The following is a 25,457-nucleotide window of genomic DNA, read 5'->3' on the forward strand; positions in this document are numbered from 1 at the left end:
GTGTTTATAGTATTCTCTGATGGTAGTTTGTATTTCTGTGGGGTCGGTGGTGATATCCCCTTTATCATTTTTAATTGCGTCGATTTGATTCTTCTCTCTTTTCTTCTTTATTAGTCTGGCTAGTGGTCTGTCAATTTTGTTGATCTTTTCAAAAAACCAACTCCTGGATTCATTGATTTTTTGGAGGGTTTTTTGTGTCTCTATCTCCTTCAGTTCTGCTCTGATCTTAGTTATTTCTTGCCTTCTGCTAGCTTTCGAATGTGTTTGCTCTTGCTTCTCTAGTTCTTTTAATTGCAATGTTAGAGTGTCAATTTTAGATCTTTCCTGCTTTCTCTTGTGGGCATTTAGTGCTATAAATTTCCCTCTACACACTGCTTTAAATGTGTCCCAGAGATTCTGGTATGTTGTATCTTTGTTCTCATTGGTTTCAAAGAACATCTTTATTTCTGCCTTCATTTCGTTATGTACCCAGTAGTCATTCAGGAGCAGGTTGTTCAGTTTCCATGTAGTTGAGCGGTTTTGATTGAGTTTCTTAGTCCTGAGTTCTAGTTTGATTGCACTGTGGTCCGAGAGACAGTTTGTTATAATTTCTGTTCTTGTACATTTGCTGAGGAGTGCTTTACTTCCAATTACATGGTCAATTTTGGAGTAAGTACGATGTGGTGCTGAGAAGAATGTATATTCTGTTGATTTGGGGTGGAGAGTTCTATAGATGTCTATTAGGTCTGCTTGCTGCAGTGATGAGTTCAATTCCTGGATATCCTTGTTAACTTTCTGTCTCGTTGATCTGTCTAATGTTGACAGTGGAGTGTTGAAGTCTCCCATTATTATTGTATGGGAGTCTAAGTCTCTTTGTAAGTCTCTAAGGACTTGCTTTATGAATCTGGGTGCTCCTGTATTGGGTGCATATATATTTAGGATAGTTAGCTCTTCCTGTTGAATTGATCCCTTTACCATTATGTAATGGCCTTCTTTGTCTCTTTTGATCTTATCAGAGACTAGTATTGCAACCCCTGCTTTTTTTTGTTCTCCATTTGCTTGGTAAATCTTCCTCCATCCCTTTATTTTGAGCCTATGTATGTCTCTGCGTGTGAGATGGGTCTCCTGAATACAGCAGACTGATGGGTCTTGACTCTTTATCCAGTTTGCCAGTCTATGTCTTTTAATTGGAGCATTTAGTCCATTTACATTTAAGGTTAATATTGTTATGTGTGAACTTGATCCTGCCATTATGATATTAACTGGTTATTTTGCTTGTTAGTTGATGCAGTTTCTTCCTAGCCTCGATGGTCTTTACATTTTGGCATGTTTTTGCAATGGCTGGTACTGGTTGTTCCTTTCCATGTTTAGTGCTTCCTTCAGGGTCTCTTGTAAGGCAGGCCTAGTGGTGACAAAATCTCTAAGCATTTGCTTATCTGTAAAGGATTTTATTTCTCCTTCACTTACGAAACTTAGTTTGGCTGGATATGAAATTCTGGGTTTAAAATTCTTTCCTTTAAGAATGTTGAATATTGGCCCCCACTCTCTTCTGGCTTGGAGAGTTTCTGCCGAGAGATCTGCTGTTAGTCTGATGGGCTTCCCTTTGTGGGTAACCCGTCCTTTCTCTCTGGCTGCCCTTAACATTTTTTCCTTCATTTCAACTTTGGTGAATCTGGCAATTATGTGTCTTGTATTTCCTCTTCTCGATGAGTATCTTTGTGGCGTTCTCTGTATTTCCTGGATTTGAATGTTGGCCTGCCCTACTAGGTTGGGGAAGTTCTCCTGGATGATATCCTGAAGAGTGTTTTCCAACTTGGTTCCATTTTCCCCCTCACTTTCAGGCACCCCCAATCAGACGTAGATTTGGTCTTTTTACATAATCCCATACTTCTTGCAGGCTTTGTTCATTTCTTTTTCTTCTTTTTTCTTTTGGTTTCTCTTCTCGCTTCATTTCATTCATTTGATCCTCAATCGCTGATACTCTTTCTTCCAGTTGATCGAGTCGGTTACTGAAGCTTGTGCATTTGTCACGTATTTCTCGTGTCATGGTTTTCATCTCTTTCATTTCGTTTATGACCTTCTCTGCATTAATTACTCTAGCCATCAATTCTTCCACTTTTTTTTCAAGATTTTTAGTTTCTTTGCGCTGGTTACGTAATTCCTCCTTTAGCTCTGAGAAGTTTGATGGACTGAAGCCTTCTTCTCTCATCTCGTCAAAGTCATTCTCCGTCCAGCTTTGATCCGTTGCTGGCGATGAGCTGCGCTCCTTTGCCGGGGGAGATGCGCTCTTATTTTTTGAATTTCCAGCTTTTCTGCCCTGCTTTTTCCCCATCTTTGTGGTTTTATCTGCCTCTGGTCTTTGATGATGGTGATGTACTGATGGGGTTTTGGTGTAGGTGTCCTTCCTGTTTGATAGTTTTCCTTCTAACAGTCAGGACCCTCAGCTGTAGGTCTGTTGGAGATTGCTTGAGGTCCACTCCAGACCCTGTTTGCCTCAGTTGAAAATGCAGAAATCACCGGTCTTCTGTGTCGCTCGCGCTGGGAGTTGGAGACTGGAGCTGTTCCTATTCGGCCATCTTGCTCCGCCCCCCTAGTTTAATTAGTTTTAAAAAGTCCATCATTCTTGCTTGTGAGCTCATAGAAAAGTATAGATTTTTCTTTATAATTATCTGGATTATTATTATTTGCCTCTATTGTCAGTTTTAGAATGCTACTATTATACATTTATTAAGCACTTTGCCATCTGTCTTATGTTTTCTTATCCTAGTCTTTTTTGCTTCATCATCCAACCCCTGTGAGGTAGGAATGAATCCTAATTGCATTTGATTGAGAAAATGGAAGTTCAGAATTTTTAAGTGACTTCCTATTTTAGAAATGTTCAATGTGTTTAGTGGAGGAAGAACTTGAAAAGTCCAGCTCTTTCAACTTTTAAATCCAGAACTTTCTACTGTTGTTATTATTATACTCTGTTTTTCTCTAGGATGGTGTCCTAGTCCATTTTGTATTGCTATAACGGAATACCTGAGACTGGGTAATTGATAAAGAAAAGAGGTTTATTTATGTCTGCAGGCTAGTAAATTCAAGGGCATTTGCCTTTGCTTCTGGTGAGGGCTTTTTGCTACCTCATAACTTGGTAGAAGAAGGTCAAAGGGGAAGAAGAGACATGAGAAGACAGAGAACTCGAGGGGCATCCAGGCTTTATAAGAACTCACTCTCATGGGAACTAATCCATAGTCATAAGAACTAATCCAGGCTCACCAGAGAACTCACTACCACTGAAAGGGCACCAAGCCATTCAGGAGGGCTCCACCCTTATGACCCAGACACCTTCCTGTAGGCCCCATCTACCATCATCACCATATTGAGTATCAAATTTGAACATGAGCTTTGGTAGGAACAGGCAAACCATATCTAAACCATAGCAGATAGTTCATATATTATTTGTTTCACTTTTAAAAGTAGGCTCTGGAGAACAGTGTTAAAATAATAGGAGTGGTCTTTCAACACTGAGCACTGAAAGTAGAGGCTTGAAGTATGTAATGAGTTGAATTGGTTAGTGACCTGTGTTACTTTTTATTATTCATAACTAAAGCTAGTTAGAAGATGATAATGGACTAAGGCTATGTTTTATCCTTTCATTTTTAGTCACTTCAAAAACAGCAAGAGGAATTTTTAAATTTAATAATGAACCAAATAACAATATTGCCTTAATTAAAAATGAAAATAGATTTTGAGTCTTTGCAAAATTACATCGAGATTACAATTATGTTTAATACTTAAGAACAAACCATCTTTTTTTGAAAAATCAATGTTTAGTGTCCCTTTAATGCTCTAAGAAGAGGATCAGCAATTCACAGATACGTAATTAGATTAAGGTTTTTCTAAAGGTTGTTCCAAACTATTTCATTTCTCACTTGCGATTTTTTTATTTCTAAATTCCCTATTATTAAAATGTATCTAATAAATTAATACAATTTAATCTTCATACCTTTGTGTATTTTACATAAGATACTTTCCAAAGCCTTTTATAATTAAACTTGCTCATAACTAAAATGGAAAGAGGAAATGGCTTTTGCTGAAAAGCAAAGAATTAAGGAAAAATTAAAGCACTAATGTGTTTCTGAAAAGTAATATGATAAAAAGACAAGCAACAAACTGTTAATGAATAATTTCTGTAAAGGCAAAAAATAAAAGATCAATCTACTTGAGACATAAGAAACTATACAACTACAAAGAAAATAGTACATAAAGAACAAGGGATATGAAAAAATACAATTGGTTTTTAAAGTTAGGTAAACATACAATCTCAATGGAAATCAAAGGAATTCAAATATAATGAATTCCCTCAAGCTGCTCTAACACTTATTCTCAGTAATTCTCTCTTGAGAATATATCTTAAGGAAATAAAGTTTTTTTTTAATGTTTAAGATTTCAGCAAAGATAGTAATTGAGCCTTGACTTTGCTGTTTGTTAAAGGTAAAAATGGGAAAGCATGTATCTGAAATACCTGATCTAAGTATCTGAAAAAGGGAGATGGCTAAATGAAGTGGGATTACTTCCATTTGATGAAATTTTATAAATCCTAAATTAAGGTTATGAAGGATACATAATAATGAGACAACTGCCTATGTTAGGTGAAAAAAGAATAAAATTATACATAGAGTATGAATAAATTCTACAAAATAACTGTCATTAGAAAGCAAAACAAACTTTTTAAAATATCAGAATGTTTAGAATGGATGTATTAGCTTTTTAGACATGCACCCTTTTATTTTCCTTTGTTTGGAAGGCTTAATGTTTTCTATTTTAAATTTTCTATAATGAGCACATTACTTTTATGAAGGACAAATACTTTAATAAAATATGAAAGAACAAGCACCTTGTTTTTTGTTTGTTTGTTTGTTTTTGAGATGGAGTTTCACTCTTGTTGCACAGGCTGGAGTGCAATGGCACGATCTCAGCTCACTGCAAACTCTGCCCCCCGGGTTCAAGCGATTCTCCAGCCTCAGCTTCCTGAGTAGCTGGGATTATAGGCACCCGCTACCATGCCCAGCTAATTTTTATATTTTTAGTAGAGACCGGGTTTTGCCATGTTTGGCCAGGCTGGTCTCGAACTCCTGACCTCAGGTGATCCACTTGCCTTGGCCTTTCAGAGTACCAGAATTACAGGCATAAGCCATGATACCTGGCCAAGAACAAGCATCTTAATCTATTGTTCAAGTAGATAGCAGGAGAATTATGGTAACCAACCAATTATCCAAAATTACTGACTAGAACTCAACATGTAAACTTCTAAGACGTAAAAATTAAGCAAGAAAGGAATAAAAAGTAGAGAAAGACCACTTGCATGGAGTCTCTATTAAATATAATATTTCCCATTATGAAATCTTCAAATATTATATTTGATGAATATATTATATATTTGACAAATCTATTATATATAATAGATTTGATGAATTCATAATATAATAGTACATTTGCTGAGTACTTTTGTGGCCTGAGAAATTCACATATAGCATCTTGTTTAATTCCCACAGCGAGATGGGGATGGTACATGACTATGTTTATTTTACAGATGAGGAAAGTGACATCATCAAGCAGTGACTTTGGAGTATATTACCCAAGGTTTCAATGCCAGTTAATAGTAGATAAATTCTTTGCAGGGGCATTTGTGCTATACTGCAATGTTATCATCTCTTATGTCAACATATATAATTATAAGACCATGCTAAGATGGTATGATGACATTCTATGGTGATGTCATTTCTCACCCACAAAGTTTGGTTGTAGCTCTTCCAAAAAACGAGAAAGAAATGAAACTGTGTTGTAAAGTATACTATAGGATTGCAAAATGCTTCACAATATTAGGATGATTAAATCAATTCAAGTAATATGGTGTGTCCTTACTCCACAGTTATGAAAATTTGTAGAAAAGAAAGAGCTTGGCATCATGCTGGGCACATATGTGCTCATTAATGCTAGTGCTGTTATTACTGAAGCTCAGTGTTTAACAATTACATTCCTGACCAAGCACTGGGTACTTTTCTGCATATTTTTGTCAGTTCCCGAGTCCTGTGAAGAAATAACATTACCCCTATTTTACGGATATAAGATTTAAGGTTCCAAGAGTTTAAGTGGCACTTTGAAGGCCCTAGGACTAGTAAGTTGGCAGAGCAAGAATTTGAGCCTCTTCTGACACCCCAGCTTACAATATGTTTATGGTTTTCCTTGTTCTTTCAAAGATACGCTCTTACTAAATGTGAGCCTTGTGAGTCCCCAGTAGTGACACAGACCCAGAGCCATATTGCTGATATTATGGAGGACTGCTGGTGAAGAGACCCAGGGAGCTCTCATCATTGTGTTCTTGAAGGCCCCAGGGAGGAAGTGCCCTGCTTGGCACCAGACCTCACTAGCAGTGTTACTGCTAGCCAACATGTATAATATATAGTACTATATATGCTTGACTGTACATAACACATACCATTACATACTAACTTAATATCCTTGAAAAACATGCTTACAAGCAAGAACCTCAATAGACACCCCAACAGTAACACATAGCATGGCCCTTCCAAAGCCCAAACCACCCCCCCACGAATATCAACTAAACCAACCCATGCCAGCCGTCCATAGTACATTAAATCGTTCATCGGACATAGCACATATTCATTAAACAATCCTCCTCACCACGGATGCCCCCCCTCACTTAGGAATCCCTTGTTCACCATCCTCCGTGAAGTCAATATCCCGCACAAGAGTGCTACTCTCCTCGCTCCGGGCCCATAACTCGTGGGGGTAGCTATACTTGAACTGTAGCCGGCATCTGGTTCTTACCTCAGGGCCATAACAACCAAGATCGCCCACACGTTCCCCTTAAATAAGACATCTGGATGGATCACGGGTCTATCACCCTATTAACCAGTCACGCAGTCACGGGAGCTCTCCATGCATTTGGTATCTTTTATCTCTGGTCCGCACGCAACCCCATCGCAGAATGCTGACTCCCACCACATCCCGTCCTGTATGCGCCTGTCTTTGATTCCTAGTACATGCAGTTGTTGATCGCACCTACGTTCAATATTCTAGCTCCACGCAAACTCCAACAAGGTGTTATTTAATTCATGCTTGTAAGACATACCAGTAACCAGTCCCGCAACACCACTCCCACCATACCACAAACCACAATAAAATTTCACCAAACCCCCCCACCCCCATCTCTGACCTTCACCCAAAACCCACTTTTGCCAAACCCCAAAAACAAAAGCCTTAATATGTCCGACCAGAGCTTGTATTTTCATCTTTTGGGTGTGCACAACTCTAACTGCCATCCCCTCAACTAATAAATATTTACTTCACTAAGCACTCTTAACACCAACCCACAACAAGCTTTTCCCCACAACCCGAAAGAAACCACCCCATAACTACGCTCATACCTCCGTTTATGTAGCTTAAACCCGCCTAAAGCAAGACACTGAAAATGCCTAGATGGGTTTGCACACCCCATAAACAAACAGGCTTGGTCCTGGCCTTTCTATTGGCTCTTAGCAAGATTACACATGCAAGCATCCCCATCCCGGTGAAGACGCCCTATAAATCATTATGACCAAGAGGAGCAAGCATCAAGCACGCACACGCAGCTCAAAACGCTTTGCCTAGCCACACCCCCACGGGAGACAGCAGTGACAAATATTTAGCAATAAACGAAAGTTTAACTAAGCTATGCTATATTGAGGGTTGGTTAATTTCGTGCCAGCCACCGCGGTCATACGATTAACCCTAGCTAATAGAGATCGGCGTAGAGGGTGTTTAAGATCTGACATAATAAAGCTAAACTCGATCTAAACTGTAAAACCCTAGCTGATGTAAAATAAACTACGAAAGTGGCTTTAAAACTTCTGAACACACAATAGCCAGGACCCAAACTGGGATTAGACACCCCACTATGCTTGGCCCTAAACCTCAATAGTTAGATAACAAAACTACTCGCCAGAATACTACAAGCAACAGCTTGAAACTCAAAGGACTTGACGGTGCTTTACACCCCCCTAGAGGAGCCTGTTCCATAATCGATAAACCCCGATCCACCCCACCCTCTCTTGCTTAGCCTATATACCGCCATCTTCAGCAAACCCTGATGAAGGTTACAAAGTGAGCGCAAATGCCCTCCACTGCAAAAACGTTAGGTCAAGGTGTAGCCCATGAGACGGTAAAAAATGGGCTACATTTTCTATCTCAGAAAACTCCACAAAAACTCTTATGAAATCTAAGAGTCCAAGGAGGATTTAGCAGTAAATTAAGAATAGAGTGCTTAATTGAACCAGGCCATAAAGCATGCACACACCGCCCGTCACTCCCCTCAAATATACTTAAGGAACATCTTAACTAAACGCCCTAATATTTATATAGAGGGGATAAGTCGTAACACGGTAAGTGTACTGGAAGGTGCACTTGGATAAATCAAAGCATAGCTTAATATAAAGCACCTGGCTTACACCCAGAAAATCTCAATATTATTTGATTGCCTTGAGCTAATACTAGCCCTAAGCATAATCAACACTAATACCAAACCAACATACACTAAATCATTCACCTACACAAAGTATAGGCGATAGAAATTTTAATCTGGCGCTATAGATATAGTACCGTAAGGGAAAGATAGAAAATCACCCAAGCACAAAACAGCAAGGATTAACTCCTGTACCTTTCGCATAATGAATTAGCTAGAAACAATTTCACAAAGAGAACTACAAGCCAAATTTCCCGAAACCAGACGAGCTACCCAAAAACAGCTAAAAGAGCGCACCCATCTATGTGGCAAAATAGTGGGAAGATTTCTGGGTAGAGGTGACAAGCCTACCGAGCCTAGTGATAGCTGGTTATCCAAGACAGAATCTTAGTTCGACCTTAAGCTTACCTACAGAACCACCTAATCCCCCTGTAAGCTTAATTGCTAGTCTAAAGAGGGACAGCTCTTTAGACACTAGGAAAAAACCTTACAGAGAGAGTAAAAACCCCAATCACCATAGTTGGCCTAAAAGCAGCCATCAATTAAGAAAGCGTTCAAGCTCAACATCAATTACCCCAAAAAATACCAAACACATAACTGAACTCCTACTATGGACGGCTGGCATGGGTTGGTTTAGTTGATATTCGTGGGGGGGTGGTTTGGGCTTTGGAAGGGCCATGCTATGTGTTACTGTTGGGGTGTCTATTGAGGTTCTTGCTTGTAAGCATGTTTTTCAAGGATATTAAGTTAGTATGTAATGGTATGTGTTATGTACAGTCAAGCATATATAGTACTATATATTATACATGTTGGCTAGCAGTAATGCACGAATTACATAGTAGCATTATAAGTAGGTTAATGTTAGGATTACATTGTAGGGTCCATACAACATAAGAATACAGAAAGTAGTTTAAGTTAGAATGCCAGCTTTGGGTGTTGGTGGTAGAGTTAGGTACTTTCTTTCTGATTGCCCTAGGAAGGATGTTTCATTTCTGGTTTACAAGGCCAGTGTATTAACTTATACTACGAGGGCAAGTTCATTTGAGTAGGTTGTTTTCGATTAGGGAGACCAGTGGTATTAGGATTAGAATTGTGATAAAGTATATTACGGATGCTATTTGGCCAATAATGATGAGGGGTTGGGTTACTGGTTCACTTCCAATTCAAGTGAGAGTTAATAGGATTGTGATTAGGAGTCAGAATAGGAACTGGCTGAGTGGGCGGAATATTATGCTTTGTTGTTTGGATTTGTGAAGTATGGGGATGACTGCTAGGATGAGGATTGACAGGAAGAGTGCTAATACGCCTCCCAGTTTGTTGGGGACAGATCGTAGGATTGCGTATGCGAATAGGAAATACCATTCTAGCTTAATATGTGGAGGGGTGTTTAGTGGGTCGGCTGGAATATAGTTGTCTGGGTTGTTTAGGAGATTAGGTGAGAATAGTACTAGTATTATTAGAGTGAAGAGAAGGAGAACTAGGCCTAGGATGTCTTTGATTGTATAGTAGGGGTGAAAGGCGATTTTGTCTGAGTTGGAGGAGATTCCGCAGGGGTTGTTTGATCCTGTTTCGTGTAGAAATAGTAAGTGTACGGTTGTGAGGGCGACGATAATGAAGGGTAGGATAACGTGTAAGGTGAAGAATCATGTGAGAGTGGGGCTATCAATGGCGTATCCACCTCAGATTCATTGGACGAGATTGGTTCCGATGTATGGGATTGCAGATAGTAAGTTTGTGATTACTGTTGCTCCCCAGAATGATATTTGGCCCCATGGGGGGACGTAGCCTATGAAGGCTGTTGTTATGGTTATAAGAAGGAGTACAATACCAATGTTTCAGGTTTCTAGGAGGAGGTATGAGCCATAGTAGAGGCCTCGGCCCATGTGTAGGAAAAGACAGATGAAGAGCGTGGAGGCACCATTAGCGTGGAGGTAGCGGATGGTTCAGCCGTAGTTTACATCTCGAGTGATATGTGCGATTGAGGAGAAAGCAGAGGAGGTGTCTGGTGAGTAATGTATTGCTAAGAATAGACCTGTGATGATTTGTAGAATTAAGCAGGCTGCAAGAAGTGAGCCGAAGTTTCACCATATGGAAAGGTTAGATGGGGTGGGTAAATCAATGAGGGAACGGTTGATTATTTTTATGATTGGGTTGGATTTGCGTATTGGAATCATTGGTGCTTTTGTAGTTGAAGTACAACGATGGTTTTTCATATCACTGGTTATGGTTGGAGTCCATATGGAAGCAATGGCATATGTTTTATTTACATTGAGTGTATTGTTAGTTATGGGGTTTGTGGGTTTTTCTTCTAAGCCTTCTCCTATTTATGGGGGTTTAGCGTTAATTGTTAGTGGTGTGGTTGGTTGTGTGATTATTTTAAATTGTGGGGGGGGGCTTATATGGGCTTGATAATGTTTTTGGTTTATCTGGGGGGTATAATAGTTGTTTTTGGTTATACTACAGCGATGGCTATTGAAGAATATCCTGAGACATGAGGTTCAGGATTTGAGGTTCTAGGGGGTCTTTTAGTAGGATTGATGATGGAAGTGGTGTTAGTTTTATGAGTTTTAAGTTTGGATGAAGTAGTAGTAGTAGTGGTTAGTTTTAGTGAAGCGGGCGATTGGATAATTTTTGAGGGGGAGGGATCGGGGTTAATTCGAAGTGATTCTATTGGTGCGGGTGCTTTATATGATTATGGGCGTTGATTAGTGGTAGTTGCTGGTTGAACGCTATTTGTTGGTGTATACATTGTGATTGAGATTGCTCGGGGCAATAGATTATGCCATTAGGAGTAGGGTTAGGATGAGGGGGATAAGGAAAGAGAGGGAGTAAAGTTTGATTATGCCTTTTTGAGTGGTTATGGTTATGGAAGCAGTGATGTGTGTTTGTGAGATTATTTTGGGCATGGATTTTTCTAATCATGTTGAGTCTAGTAGGAGAAGGGCTAAGTTTTGACTTATAAGTAGATTTTGGTAAGGGATTGTACGGTGAATTGTGGTGGGAAAATACCCTAGTATGTTAGAAAATTTAAATATTTGTGATGGGTTTTTTATTTTTAGTTTGTTTGTTATAAGGGCAGGGTCTAGGGCTGCTAGGAAACCTAGGGCAGTTATGTATAGGGCTGAGAGTTTTAAATAGAGGGGTATTGTTGGCTGAGGGAGCGAAGTAGGGAGGATGTTATTGGTGATAAGGAATCCTGTGATTATGCTGCCTATTGTGAGGCGTTTAATTGGGTTTAGTAGAGCGGGGTTATTTTCGTTAATGTTTGTTAGAGTTGGGAAGCGAGGTTGTCCTGTTAGGGTGAGGAGAATAGTTCGAGCACTGTAGGCACTTGTTAGGGAGGTAGCGATGAGAGTAATAAATAGGGCTCAGGCGTTGGTATATGACGTATTTGTGGCTTCGATAATGAGGTCTCTGGAGTAGAAGCCTGTGAGGAAGGGTATTCCTGTGAGTGCTAGGCTGCCAATGGTTAGGGAAGTTGAGGTGAGGGGTATTGTTTTAAATAGGCCCCCTATTTTTCGAATGTCTTGTTCGTTGTTTAGGTTATGGATAATGGATCCGGAGCATATAAAAAGTATGGCTTTAAAGAAGGCATGGGTACAGATGTGTAGGAATGCTAAGTATGGTTGGTTAATGCCAATGGTGACTATTATTAGACCTAGTTGGCTTGAGGTAGAGAAGGCTACAATTTTTTTAATGTCGTTTTGTGTGAGGGCACAGATGGCTGTGAATAGGGTGGTGATAGCCCCCAGGCATAATGTAAGGTTTTGAATTAATGTATTGTTTTCTATTAAAGGGTGGAAGCGAATGAGTAAGAATACTCCAGCAATGACTATGGTGCTAGAGTGAAGTAGAGCTGAGACTGGAGTTGGGCCTTCTATGGCAGAAGGTAGTCAGGGGTGAAGGCCAAATTGAGCTGATTTTCCTGCTGCTGCTAGGAGAAGGCCTGCTAGTGGAAGGAGGTTTAAGTTGGAATTTAGGGCTAATATTTGTTGAAAGTCTCATGAGTTGTAATGTAGGAGAAATCATATTATAGCTAGGATAAGACCAATGTCACCAATGCGGTTGTATAGGATTGCTTGGATGGCTGCTGTATTGGCATCTGTTCGAGCATGTCATCAGCTAATTAGATGAAAAGATATAATTCCTACGCCTTCTCAGCCATAGTGAGAACCTGAAAGGTGCAAAAGTGCTTGAGAACCTGAAAGATGCAAAAGGAAAGGAGCTCATGGAGAAGTTAGTAAAAAGAAAAGGAGGAGGCATGGCACCAGACCTCACCCAACATGGTGTTATTTACACTATCTCACTTGTTCCTTCTAATAACTCAGTGAGATTATACCTGTGTGAAAAGTGAAGAAACTGTAACTCAAAACCAAAGAATCAAGACAATAACCAGAGTGGCCTTGCCACAGGGTTTCCAGCCATGACCACAGTGGTGCTTCACCTAGGAAGGTTGGTAAGTCAACTTTTTTAGTTTCTTTTTTTCTTTTTTCTTTTTTTTTTTTTGAGATGGAGTCTCACTCTGTCGCCCAGGCTGGAGTGCAGTGGCGCGATCTCAGCTCACTGCAAGCTCCGCCTCCCGAGTTCACACCATTCTCCTGCCTCAGTCTCCCAAGTAGCTGGGACTACAGGCACCCGCCACCACACCCGGCTAATTTTTTTGCATTTTTAGTAGAGACGGGGTTTCACCATTAGCCAGGATGGTCTCGATCTCTTGACCTCGTGATCCGCCTGGCTCAGCCTCCCAAAGTGCTGGGATTACAGGCATGAGCCACCACACCAGGCCAATCAACTTTTTTTCAATACAAGAATGAATAAAGAAGGGTAGACTGGCCTTTGGTTAGTTTTCAACTTCCCTTTTCTCATCTGTGCCCCCTGTTTTTGTGTATGAAAATAGAATCCACTTAAAAAAGTTTACAACTAGGTCACGCTTTGCTAAGGAGATGTACAGTTATGTAAAATTAGCATACTTTCTTTGAATCTCTCTTTTTATAGGACTTTAGAAGCCACAGAGGCAAGATGATAAGAACTTATTTAAGACGTGAATGTAGGGAGTAGACCGTGCAATAGATTTTTAACAGTGACGTGAATTTGGAAGGAGGCACACCCAGCCCTACTTGCAGATTATCTCCATGAGCATGATGTAGCTTGTGTTGCACTTTCTGCTCCTCCGTGTCATAATCTAGAGAGGATAACTATGGCCTAAAGTTGTAAGGATTTATTTACAATTTTATAAAGTAGCACATAATAAATGCTCAGTGAATTGTGACAGTGGGCATTTATTATTTTAAAATGATAATAAAAATATTCTGGAGAATGATTAAAAATACGAAAAAATTTTTGAATAAGGTGTATAAATAAAGGGACAAATTAAGGGAAGAAGAGATACAGTAAAAACCTAGGATTAAGAAAAAGAGGACTGTATATCTCTTTACATGTAAACAAAAAGATCAGAGAAAGGGAATAATTGCGGGAGGACGGAAGATTATAAATAACCTTACAAATAAGAGAGTAGACGTTGTGCTCAACAGTCTAAACAGTTCTTTAAGGGAAAAATAATGGATCGTTTCCATTACTCCATTATTTCCATAAGTACATGCTCACTTAACTGGGTAAATCACAGGGGCTTTTCTCTGTAGCTACAAATCTCAACATGGCTCATCTTGGAGAACTCTGTAATGTCTCTGAAGTGTGTGTTGTGTGAAGATAAATTGAACATACACACACACGTTGGTGGGGCAGGAAGAGAAACAGTTTTTCCAGTCTTACCTATTTTGACTCGGCAAGCGAATCCACTTTGAGATCCTCGTTTGCAATTTATTCTTCTGCCTTAATTAAAACAATTATCTCAAAGCTTGTGTGCCCTGCTATTAACTATTCTGTGTTTTCCTTGGCACATCTTGAAATGGATATCAGAAAAGCCCATTGAGATGGTGTGCGAGCACAGTGAGAAGATCTGGAGCTCTCCTAGGAAAAGCATGTTTGGGCTCTTTGAGCTCGCTCTCTCCAGTCTCATTACTGCTCTAACTTAGTCTCAGAGGAATGGACTCCTTTCTTTAGTTACTCAGAAAATGTGTTTGAGTCCTCTTGTCTGTCTCATCTCTTTCCTTAAACTCCCTAGTGTAAAAATGCACCCCATCCTATAAATGGTGCTGCTCACCTCTGGGTCTTTGATGAGGTTGTATTCTTCATCTAGTTGCATCCTTCTCTTCCTTTTTAGGTGATAAAACCTTGCCGATAGTTTGAAACCCATTGTGAACTTATTTTCTCTTTTGAAACATACTTGAACCCTGTTGAATCTGTGTATCACTTAAACCTATGATGAAATTGTGTTACCTTCCGTTCCTTGTCCCTCCCCGCATTCCTTCTCTCTCCCTTGTAGTTTCTCGCCTCCTCCCCAGTCTCCCTTCTTGTTCTTAGCCTGAAGAAATTCCCACACCCTGTCAGACAGTCATCATAACTACCTAAATGGTTTCCTGGCATTTCATAACCCTTTTGGAAAGAGTCAGGGGAGAAATAAATTCAGTAAAGTTCTTCTAACCTTCCTGACCTCCTTTCCAGTTGAGCGCAGGTCCCTGGCCTTCTGTTTCTCTAATCTTCTTCACACTAGACACCTTCCTTGCCACCTGTCCAAATCAGGACAAATTCTTGGTCTCATGTTCACTTAGGAACAAATCCAGGGCCTCCCAGTCTCACAATAAGCAGCCCAGATTGATCTCTTGGGTATATTTTCCTTGTTCACCAGGCCACCTGTTTTCTTGGCCGGTAACTGTGGCACATTTATCACATTAGGCCTGTCTCACGAAAACCAGCATTTACTCACTCAGGCTGCCAAGGACATAAAAACACAAAGCAACAAAACGATAAAGGGAAGGCTAGAGAAATTAGTCTGAGAGTGAAAGCATATTTGAAATGCCATGGTGACTCAGAAAAAGACACTCAGCAAGGCTTCTCTCAGAGAGGCCAAAAAAGAAGAGCCCCTCCATATTTTTAATTATCTCAGACAGAATTAGCATGAACAAACTACCTCTCTTTAGTAGTATCCCCTACCTACAACTAGTCTAACGCCTGACTGCTGCATTATCATCAACCTTCTCTTACCAGGAGTGTTACTACCCTCTTCTACTAGAAACACCCCATAAATGACTTGCCTCAATTCCCTTTTATGCACTCATCCTGTTACCACTAGATGTGACTAAAACCAGTTAGCCCAGTTACTTCCATCGTGGCTTTTCCCCATTTCTAATCATCGGAATCTTTGAAAAAGTCCCCAGGTACAGATAGTTGCTTCCGGGATGCTGGCAATGTTCTGTTTCATGATCTGGCTGCTGGTTGAACAAAGCCAAACCTAAATTACCTCCACTCAGAAATAGAAATGATGCATTCAGCCTGTGATACCTCACACCTTTTCCAGTTTATATGAGTTTTGGGGTTAAACTATCTCTGTAATCTCCTCTCTCCTCTAATAAAATGGAACTTCTTCAAGGACAAATATTGTGATTATCTTTGTATGCCCACTGCAAGTACTACCATATTTTGTGTATAGTAGGCACAATATTAATTTGGGGGCTATATTAACCCATGAAAGAAACTATCTTCTGTTTTCAGATTATTTCCTCTTCTGTCCCAGTCTGTTGAATTTATGTCACAATACAATACCATATAATACATATGAGACAGATTGCATAGTTTGAATTGTTCTGAAATTAAAATATCTTTCAAGGTATGATTGATATCTGAATTTTTTGTGTGTGTTCCAAAGGAAATTCAGAGTCCTAATATCAGGGCCACCACGTTGCTCAAGTCCAGAAAGCACCATTCATAGAAACTTCACTGTGAATGGCACCTTTGGAAAGCATGCATGGCCATTTGCTGCAGCTCTGCCTACAATCACTGCAAAATATGGAAATATGAATAGAAACATTTCTGGTGACAAATGCTGGATAGCTTGCTCTTGAAGATGAGAGCCACATAGAGATATTATTAATATTAGTTGGTTCAGTCCTTTCATTGAACATGGCATTTCTTAAATCCCCAGAGTGTGCCAGTAAGTAAGAGAGAAGACCACTGGGATATCTGGGGGAAAAACATTGCAGGTGGAGGGAATAGTGAGTGAAAAGACTCTGAACCAGGAGCCATTTTTCGTCTGATGTATTACAGGAACAGTAAGAGAGGGTGGGGAAGAACCCGTGTTGATCATAGCAAGCTGTGTAGGCCAGTGTAAGGGTTCTCGAATCAGCTGTAGAACAACAATCCGATTTCCATTTTACCAAGATCACTCAGACTGCCATTTTGAGAATACCCTCTAGAAGTATGGGGACTATTTAGGAGATTATTGCTGCCATCCAGGGTGATGTGGTGGCTTCAGACAGAATGGTGTCAGTAGAGTTCAGACGATTCTGGACACATTTCTATGATCAAATGTCATCTTCTAAGGATAACTACTTTAATGCAAATGTCATTTTATAGTTGTTTTATAAAAAATATTTTTATTTGATTTTGAACATTTTTAAAGCTACATATGAATGAGTTTTTTTCTAAAGAGAATTGTATGATAACACCTATTACAGATTGTTTTAGCTCTTTAGTTGCATTGATCCTCAGTGAATTTTTATAATATTTTAGAAAAAAATGCCAGTCACGATTAATCTAGGGAGTTTATATATAGAATTTTTACAAAGCAGGATTTGAGCCTATGGCTTAAGGCCAGCTTACATTTTTATGGATTTCTACATTGCAGACAGCCTTTTAAATCCAGGAATTAACGAAAGATTGGTCTTCACAAGCTTGTCATATTGAAATGTTGGTAAAAATCTACTAAGCACTTAAAATGGTTCAGTGACAGATTTGTCCAGAGAAGAAGTGGTATTACTCTGATATTGAAACAGTTCAATACAAAACAATTGCTGTTTCCCTTTTCCCACATTAACCCATGAGGAGACTTTTACGTTGTTTGTCTCTGGATCTCTAGAGAATGCTTCCTTATGTTATATCATCTGTTTTGCTCTACTCAAATTACTTTAAAAAATAATTTCTTATCTCATTTTTTTTCCTTTTTTTCTCCCTGTAATTTGTGATAATTAAGGTGATAATAAGCTTGGGTAAGACAAATTACAACCAAAGAAATAAAGTGTAGTAGCAGCAGTACACTCATGAGAATAAAATAAATTTTACTTATGCTGTTTGTGCTTTTTTTATTTGTAATTTGACTCAGTTATCAAATACATAGAATGTGTTTGCTGTATATGAAAAAGAAGTGGTTTCTCAGAAATCTATTGTTCTATGTGAAGGATAAAATTTTACCTTTCCTTATTTTTTTATTTTATTTTTATTTATTTATTTTTTGAGACGGAGTCTAGCTCTGTCGCCCAGACTGGAGTGCAGTGGCATAATCTCAGCTCACTGCAACCTTTGCCTCCCGGGTTCAAGTGATTCTTCTGCCTCAGCCTCCTGAGTAGCTGGGATTACAGGTGTGTGCCACCACGCCCAGCTAAGTTTTGTATTTTTAGTAGAGACGAGGGTTTCGAGACCAGGCTGGGCTTGAACTCCTGACCTCGTGATCCGCCCACCCCCGTCCTCCCAAAGTGCTGGGATTACAAGCATGAGCCACCATGCCTGGCCTACCTTTCTTATTTTAATGACTTTTAGAAAGGAAACTGATATTCAATGAATATGTCTTATTTATACACATATATCTGTGTATACACATATGTATAAACTAGTCACCTAAGCCCCATGATTAGGGAAGACGGTGCTGTTATAGCTAGTCGCTTATGAATAGGTCTGGAGAGGGCTCTTCCCACACCCGCACACCAGGAGTGTCTGGCAACCATCAGGTGATGGTCAGGCAGTTTTTAACTGTTTCTCTAAAGTCATAATTGTTCACAGCTGGCACAAGGGGACGCTGGTTCCTGATAGATAGAAAACACCCGAAAGTGGTGATCAACACCTTCCCGATCAGATCTCAGGAGTTGTGCGAGCGGGAAGAAGTAACACCATCACCCCGGAAGTATGCCAACCTATAAAACCCTAAGTCAAAACGTCAAGCCGCACGCTTGCCTTTCAAGTCACCCACTTAGCCCTCTCCCAAGTGTACTTTCCTTCCTTTTATTACTGTTCTAAACTTTATTACTTTTTACTAAACTGGCACTTCTGCTCTAAAACATGCCTCAGTATCTCCTTCTGCCTTATCCCCCTCTGTCGAATTCATTCTTCTGAGAAGGCAAAACTGAGGTTGCTGTAGACCCATACAGATTTGCCACAATGCCAGATGCAATTGATTACCGGAAGAGCTCAGCCTGCTAGCTAATCCCAGATGTCAGCAGAGTTCAGAGTATGGCGAAAAACATTTATGTTGTTTTTCACATAAGATACTGATTCGCAAAGTGTGGACACTGAACTGGCAGCATCAGCATCACCAGGGAACTTGTTAAAAACGTAAATCTCAGGCGCTATTCCAAACCCACTGAATCTGAAATTCTGCGGGTGGTGCCTTGCTCTCTCTTAGTTCAAGCCCTCCAGGTCATTCTGATGTACTCGAAAGCTAGAGACTAATAAAAAAGGTAACCTTGCAGGCCCTGTAGAATCCATCAGTGTAGGTGGACTCCCCAAAGTGCCTGCCTTACTCGAGTTTCTCTTCCTTTAGTCCTGCCTCTACCTTGTACTATACCTGCTCTGCCTTGTAGTATACCTGCACTACCTGAGCCTCATTAGCTGTTCCTATTCACTGGAACTTGGGGCTTGTCTCGGTCTTGATAGGCTTCACAGTAATTTCTTCAGGGAAGAGCACCTGTCTTTCTTGCCATATTTATTACTTCTGCTAGCAGTGATTCAATGCCTGATTGTACGAATAGTTCTGTTCCCAGTAGTAATTAAGATGAGAGGACTGAGATCCACATTCTGCCACATGTGCTATAAGTGGGGTGGCCATATTGGGACAATTCTGGTTTCCACCCTTTCTTCAGCATAATTAATACTCCCTTTTACCATTCTAGGTGCTCTATTTAGTTGGCAAATTATGTTACAGTGAACCTAAATCATAAGCAATCCTAACACTGTTGGAAACTGGCCTAAGAAGGCGTCACTAAGAAGGAAATGTTTTGGGCATAAAAATGAAAGCTATCTTTTTACAATAGGTAGGCAAGACAGAACTGGAGATTGGGATGGGACAAACTTAGAGGCTAGGAGATCTTGGTGGCTGGATGTTCCAGACAAAGATGGGAAGCAGTAGGTTCCACTATGGGAAGCCCAATTAATAGTTTGAAGGGGCTAGTGTCTGGTGGAAGTAGTAATAGATAAAGCTGATGGGAGAGGGGTGATGTGAGGTAAAGTCTTCCAGAAGGGGCAAGGGAAAATTTTCTTATTGTTGTCCCAATAACATATCACTTTAGGTTCTTGGAGTAGTTCTTAGGAAGAAACCTACTATTTGTTTCCCTGTACAAACAGTTCCCTGTACAAACACAAGTTATATGTATTCGAAATGTTTATTGCTCTATTTTTCATCAATTCTCGGCTATATTTCAATGTAGTGTAGCAGAATAATAATTTACCTTCACCTTTGTTTGAAATATTAAAATACAGTTTAAAAAATACCAGCCAGATGATTCAGATTCCATAATATCCTGTGCCTTTATCACATAGCATAACACTAATGTGGGACAATTGAGATTTGTGGCCTGTCGAGAACAGAATAGAGGAAAATATCCAGATACCTAACTGATGTGTTGTGATATTGTTTTTCTGAATATTAATATGGTAAATGAATTTTGCACTTATAAAATGATCATATGCAAATTTTTTTCTGTTACCATTTACCGTACTAAAAATTATATGTTCCATGTAGTTTTTGGAAATTGTTTACAAAGCACATGTTGCATGGCAAGGCTAATTTAAAGCATAAAGAAAAATTATTAAATGATGATTAAAAAGTTAATTTGATTTTACAAAATTAATGATGTTTCCTTTTTTTGTTGTTGAACAGCAAAGATGCATTTGGCGTTGCTAAAGCTTCAAAGGCTTTTCCCTGGACATTGCTTGTAAAGGGATCCCTTGTTATGGATATCATTACCTTCACCATATAGATGACTTGTCAATATCCTTCTTTCTTTCCATATGTACAAAATAGATACCATGTTCTTTTTCTTTTTTAACCAGGACTAATCTTCTGTTCTCTCTACAGTCTAATGAATTTCAAGAAAATAACCTTCATTATTCAATTAATTGTTACTTTTTCTAACTATTAATATAGATTACATTTCAGAGTTAATAGCTGCCTGTAAAGGAAAAGAACAATTAATAATTTCCTACATTATCCTTTGTTTAAATACCACATAAATAATGTATTTATTAATGCATTTGCTTAGTTAAATATTATGTTTTGAATAAAAGTAGTAATTAATATTGTGTTTTAATTTAAAAAGCAGTCTATAATAACTACAACTATCTGAAGGATGCGGTTAGCCTGGCAACCTTTATGAAGCTATATATGAGGAGATAATAATATTTCAGTATGCCACAGATTATCTGATTCTTATTTTACTGGTATACAAAAAAGTACCATATATTTAAATTTCATTTCATATCTGTATCTGTAGAGTTAGTATATACGGTTATTTCATAAGTAATGTGTTTTTTATTTATAAATGTAACTTATTTATAATTCTCTTTCCTTAATTTTCTAACCCAAGAATTAATGTTTATCTGTTCTGGGAGATAAGAAAGGCACAGAATGTTAGACGACAAACTAAGAAAGTGATGTGAAACTTTTTGTGGAAATAGCTGAGTGATCTCCAAGTCCTAGTCTTAAAATTTTGTCACTTGCTTTTGAAAAAAACAAAAAGTCTTTATAATCATAGGCTTACCTTTACTCATTGTTGTTTACTAATTGAAATTTAGACATATTTAAATGCAAGCAGTGGCATTTATTTATGAATGAATGAGTGAATGAATGAATGAATGAATGAATGAATGAATGACAGGGTCTCACTCTGTTGCCGAGGCTGGCGTGCAGTGGTGCAGTCTTGGCTCACTGCAACCTCCGCCTTCTGGGTTCAAGCAATTCTCCTGCCTCGAACTCCCTAGTAGCTGGGATTACAGGCACCCACGACTGCGCCTGGCTAATTTTTGTATTTTTAGTAGAGACTGGCTTTCACCATGTTGGCCACTCTGGTCTCAAACTACAGACCTCAGGTGATCCACCTGCCTTGGCCTCCCAAAGTGCTGGGATTACAGGCGTGAGCCACCACACCCGGCCGGCTATGGTTTATTATAAATCCTTAAAATAGGGGTATTTCTTTTTTATTTAAGAAATGGTCTTTTGGGTTAGAAGACAATTTGTAACATTCATTAAATAAACAGTAAATAATGGGCTTTTTAGCCACCAGAGAGCATTTAGCATTTTTATTTTTTTGTTTGTTTGTTTTTATCTTTCCCTTTTATTTTAGGTTCACATACAGATTACACATGCATGGTACACGTGTGGGATACATGTGCAGGTTTGCTATGTGGGTAAATACGTAGGGCTCAATGGACAGATTATTTCATCACTCTAGTAGTAAGTACAGTACCCAAGGGGCAGTTTTTTGATCTCCCCACTCCCAACCTCCTCCCTCAAGTAGCTCCTTATCTCCATTGTTCCTTTTTTTGTGTCCACGTGTACTCAATGTTTAGCTCCCACTTATAAGTGAGAACATGGTGATGTTTGGTTTTCTGTTCCTGTGTTAGTTTGCTTCATATTATGGCTTCCAGCTCCAGCCAGGTTACTGCAGAGGACATGATCTCATTCTTTTTTGTGGCTGCATAGTATTCCATGGTGTGTGTGTACCTCATTTTCTTTATCCAGTCTACCATTGATGAGCATTTAGGTTAATTCCATGTCTTTGCTATTGTGAATACTGTTAACAATGAACATATACATGCATGTGTCTATGGTAGAATGATTTCTATTCTTTTGAGTATGTACATAATGATGGGATTGCTGGGTAAAATGGTAATTCTGTTTTAAGTTCTTTGAGAAATCAGCATACTGCTTTCCACAGAAGCTGAACTAGTTTATATTCCCACCAGTAGTGTATAAGCCTTTCCTTTTCTCTGCAACCTTGCCAGCATCTGTTATTCTTTGACTTTTTAATAATAGCCATTCTGACTAGTGTGAGATCATATCTCATCGTGGTTTTGATTTGCATTTCTCTAATGATTAGGGATATTGAGCCTTTTTTCACATGCTTGTTGGCTGTGTATATGTCTTCTTGACATTTTTAAAGTTTTATGTTTCTGTCTGCAGCTCAGAACTTACTAATCATTTTTATAACTATTTTTAGTACTTTTAAATTCTTGAACTTTAAACAAATATGAAACCTCAAACAGGAAGAGATAATAATTAGACAACAACTTGAAAAACCTGGCAACTATATAGATGGCTTCAGCATATGTTTATCATCCTTTAATTTGGTTTTTATTTGAATATCCATATCAGATAAAGCTTAGCATTAGTACTGTTACTGTTCAATCTCTATTTAAAAAGTGGCCTGTTGTCTCTGTCTGTATATTTATGACATTAAAATTGGGCCTAACTTTTGTTTTCTTTATCCTCACAATATGTTTCCGGGATAGCATTATGTAATAATTCTTGAGGTACAGTTGAAAGAGTTCTGTGACTCTGTGTGTAGTAATTCTAACCTTGTAAAGCTAACCTGAAAGTAATGTCACAAATCTGAACTTGTTGGAATAAATAATATTTATTCCATAATTATTATTAAATCTAATTGAGTAAATTAATGCTTAACCTACCTATGTTTATCAGTAATTTAATGTTAAATATAAGAAATGCATGTTTGTCAATATGAATATGCCTGTTTGTGCATATGCATCAGAGACAGGAGCTGTTTTAAAGTACTAACAGTGGGAATCAACTCAACTCATATTTGTAGTATAGCTTTAAATTTATTCATCTTATATCTTGCTGAATAGTCTTTAGATGATTTCTTTTTAAGAAAAAAATGTTTAAGTTAGCAAATAGAAACCTTGAAATGTCCCATAATTAAGCAAAAGGCATATAAATAATCTCTAAATAATGAGTGTATTACTAAATTTTAGCTTCAAGTCACCTTTGCCACTGTACTTATTTTTCTTTAATAACAGCTTTATTGTTTCATGGGATTTTCTGAGTTGAAGCTCACTGATTTTTATACTTTTCAGGTCAGTTTCTTCTGGAAGAAGCTCGTCTCATAGAAGCAGCTGAGATGGCAAAAAAAGCAGCTGAACTAGACAGCACAGAGTTTGATGTTGTCTTCAATGCTGCCCACATGCTCAGGTTAGTTCTTGCTACTGTGCCTCAAAGCCTTGACTTTGAGAAGGTAATTAATTATACGAATTTTCATGTCATGCCACCTTATTCCACATTCTTAATGTGAATCATGCTGCTTAACTATGTAAAACAATTAGAAATATTGTATTCATTATAGGCTATTCGACCTTATCCAGCCCGTGGCCCATGGGCTACATGTGACCCAGGACAGCTTTGAATGCGTTGCAACGCAAATTCGTAAACTTTCTGAAAACATTATTATAAGGCTTTTTGCTTTTTCTTTCTTTTTTTTTTTTTAAGCTCATCAACTATTATTAGTGTTACTGTATTTTATGTGTGGCCCCAAGACAATTCTTTTTCTATTGTGGCCCAGGGAAGCCAAAAGATTGGACTCCCCTGGTCTATGTGCACCATGTGTAGGGCATATGAGGTTTTAGGACTTTCTGAAAATTACTGCGACCTCCTTTCCCTTCCCTCTAAAAATTACTACTCATAAAATACAAAAAGAAAACAGCAAAATTGAATATAATACATGTCTAATTAAATGTCTCCAAAGCAAAACATTGTGTCAGTAAACTGCATCTCAATATTTGTGTTTTTATGTTAATTATATTGACTGTGGTATGTGAATACATTTTAATGTTTAATAGTGGAGAGGAATTTCAAATACAAGTATACTTAAGGCCCATGAAATTCTAAAAATAGCCCTGGAATCAACACTATTGCTTTGTCGTGAAACAATACATTTTTTTAACTTTTAATGCTTCTGTTTTCAGAAGACTATTACAAAGGCTAATTACAATGAGAGCAAAAATACTAAAATATAAGGCCAGATTATCAAATAATAAATAATAATAAAAATTATTAAATAATAAATAAATAATAATAAAAATTATTATTTTTGTGTGTGAATATAAAGAAAATCAGTGCATCCATAAATGGTTCTTTAGATTATAGGAGGATGTTTTTAACTGCTTTTAATCAAATGATTTATATAGTTGTTTAAAAAGCATTATTTGTCATGTTATAATATATATATACACACACACACATATATGTGTGCATATAACTCCTCCCATATTCTTACTTGAATACTAGTTCATTAAATCCCCACCTAAATGCTTCAGTAAATGACTTCTATACTGTGGTCTCTGCGCTTGGCTTCCAGGAATAGATTTGTAATTACATAGATTACTCTTACAAGGAACGAATAATAACAGAAAAGTTGATTCAAAATTGGATGGTTTTAAAATGAGGACATTTATAAAAAGTAGAAGAATTTTTATTTTAGCTTTTAAGATGATTGTAGATTCACCTGTAGTTGTAAAAAAAAAAAAATACAGAGATGTTTTAGTTGAATGCCCTCATTCAACATTAATGTTAGCATCCCTAAGGTACTTGTTTGGTGATGAACTCAAGAAAGCTGACACCTACAAAGGGAAATCAGGATTCATTTGACTGTTGGTATATTCCTAAAATAAATTGTAACCAATCTGCAAGAACCTTCAATGCAAAGATAATTTTTAAAAGACACCTCAATTTGTGTGACAAGTTTAGGTATTGTTACAGAGATAAGGACTTTTGGTTCCTCATGAATAAAACACTATGCTTTCAGCAACAATAAACAATTTGCAAGAATGGGAAAGCAGGAATACACGCAGGCAAATT

At 38.3% G+C, this 25,457-nt stretch overlaps 1 protein-coding gene across 2 annotated transcripts in view; it reads left to right on the top strand.

Moving 5' to 3' along the window:
* The window catches only part of TMTC2 (transmembrane O-mannosyltransferase targeting cadherins 2), a 459,067-nt gene that overhangs the window by 350,209 nt on the left and 83,401 nt on the right, over nt 1-25,457 (top strand). For both annotated transcript variants that reach the window (XM_050748326.1, XM_050748327.1), the window contains exon 10: nt 23,681-23,795. In XM_050748326.1, the coding sequence (XP_050604283.1) occupies nt 23,681-23,795 (115 nt within the window). The remainder of the gene's footprint in view (nt 1-23,680; nt 23,796-25,457) is intronic.

Source organism: Macaca thibetana, chromosome 11 (genome assembly GCF_024542745.1).
Source record: "Macaca thibetana thibetana isolate TM-01 chromosome 11, ASM2454274v1, whole genome shotgun sequence".
In the NCBI taxonomy this organism is placed as follows: domain Eukaryota; kingdom Metazoa; phylum Chordata; class Mammalia; order Primates; family Cercopithecidae; genus Macaca; species Macaca thibetana.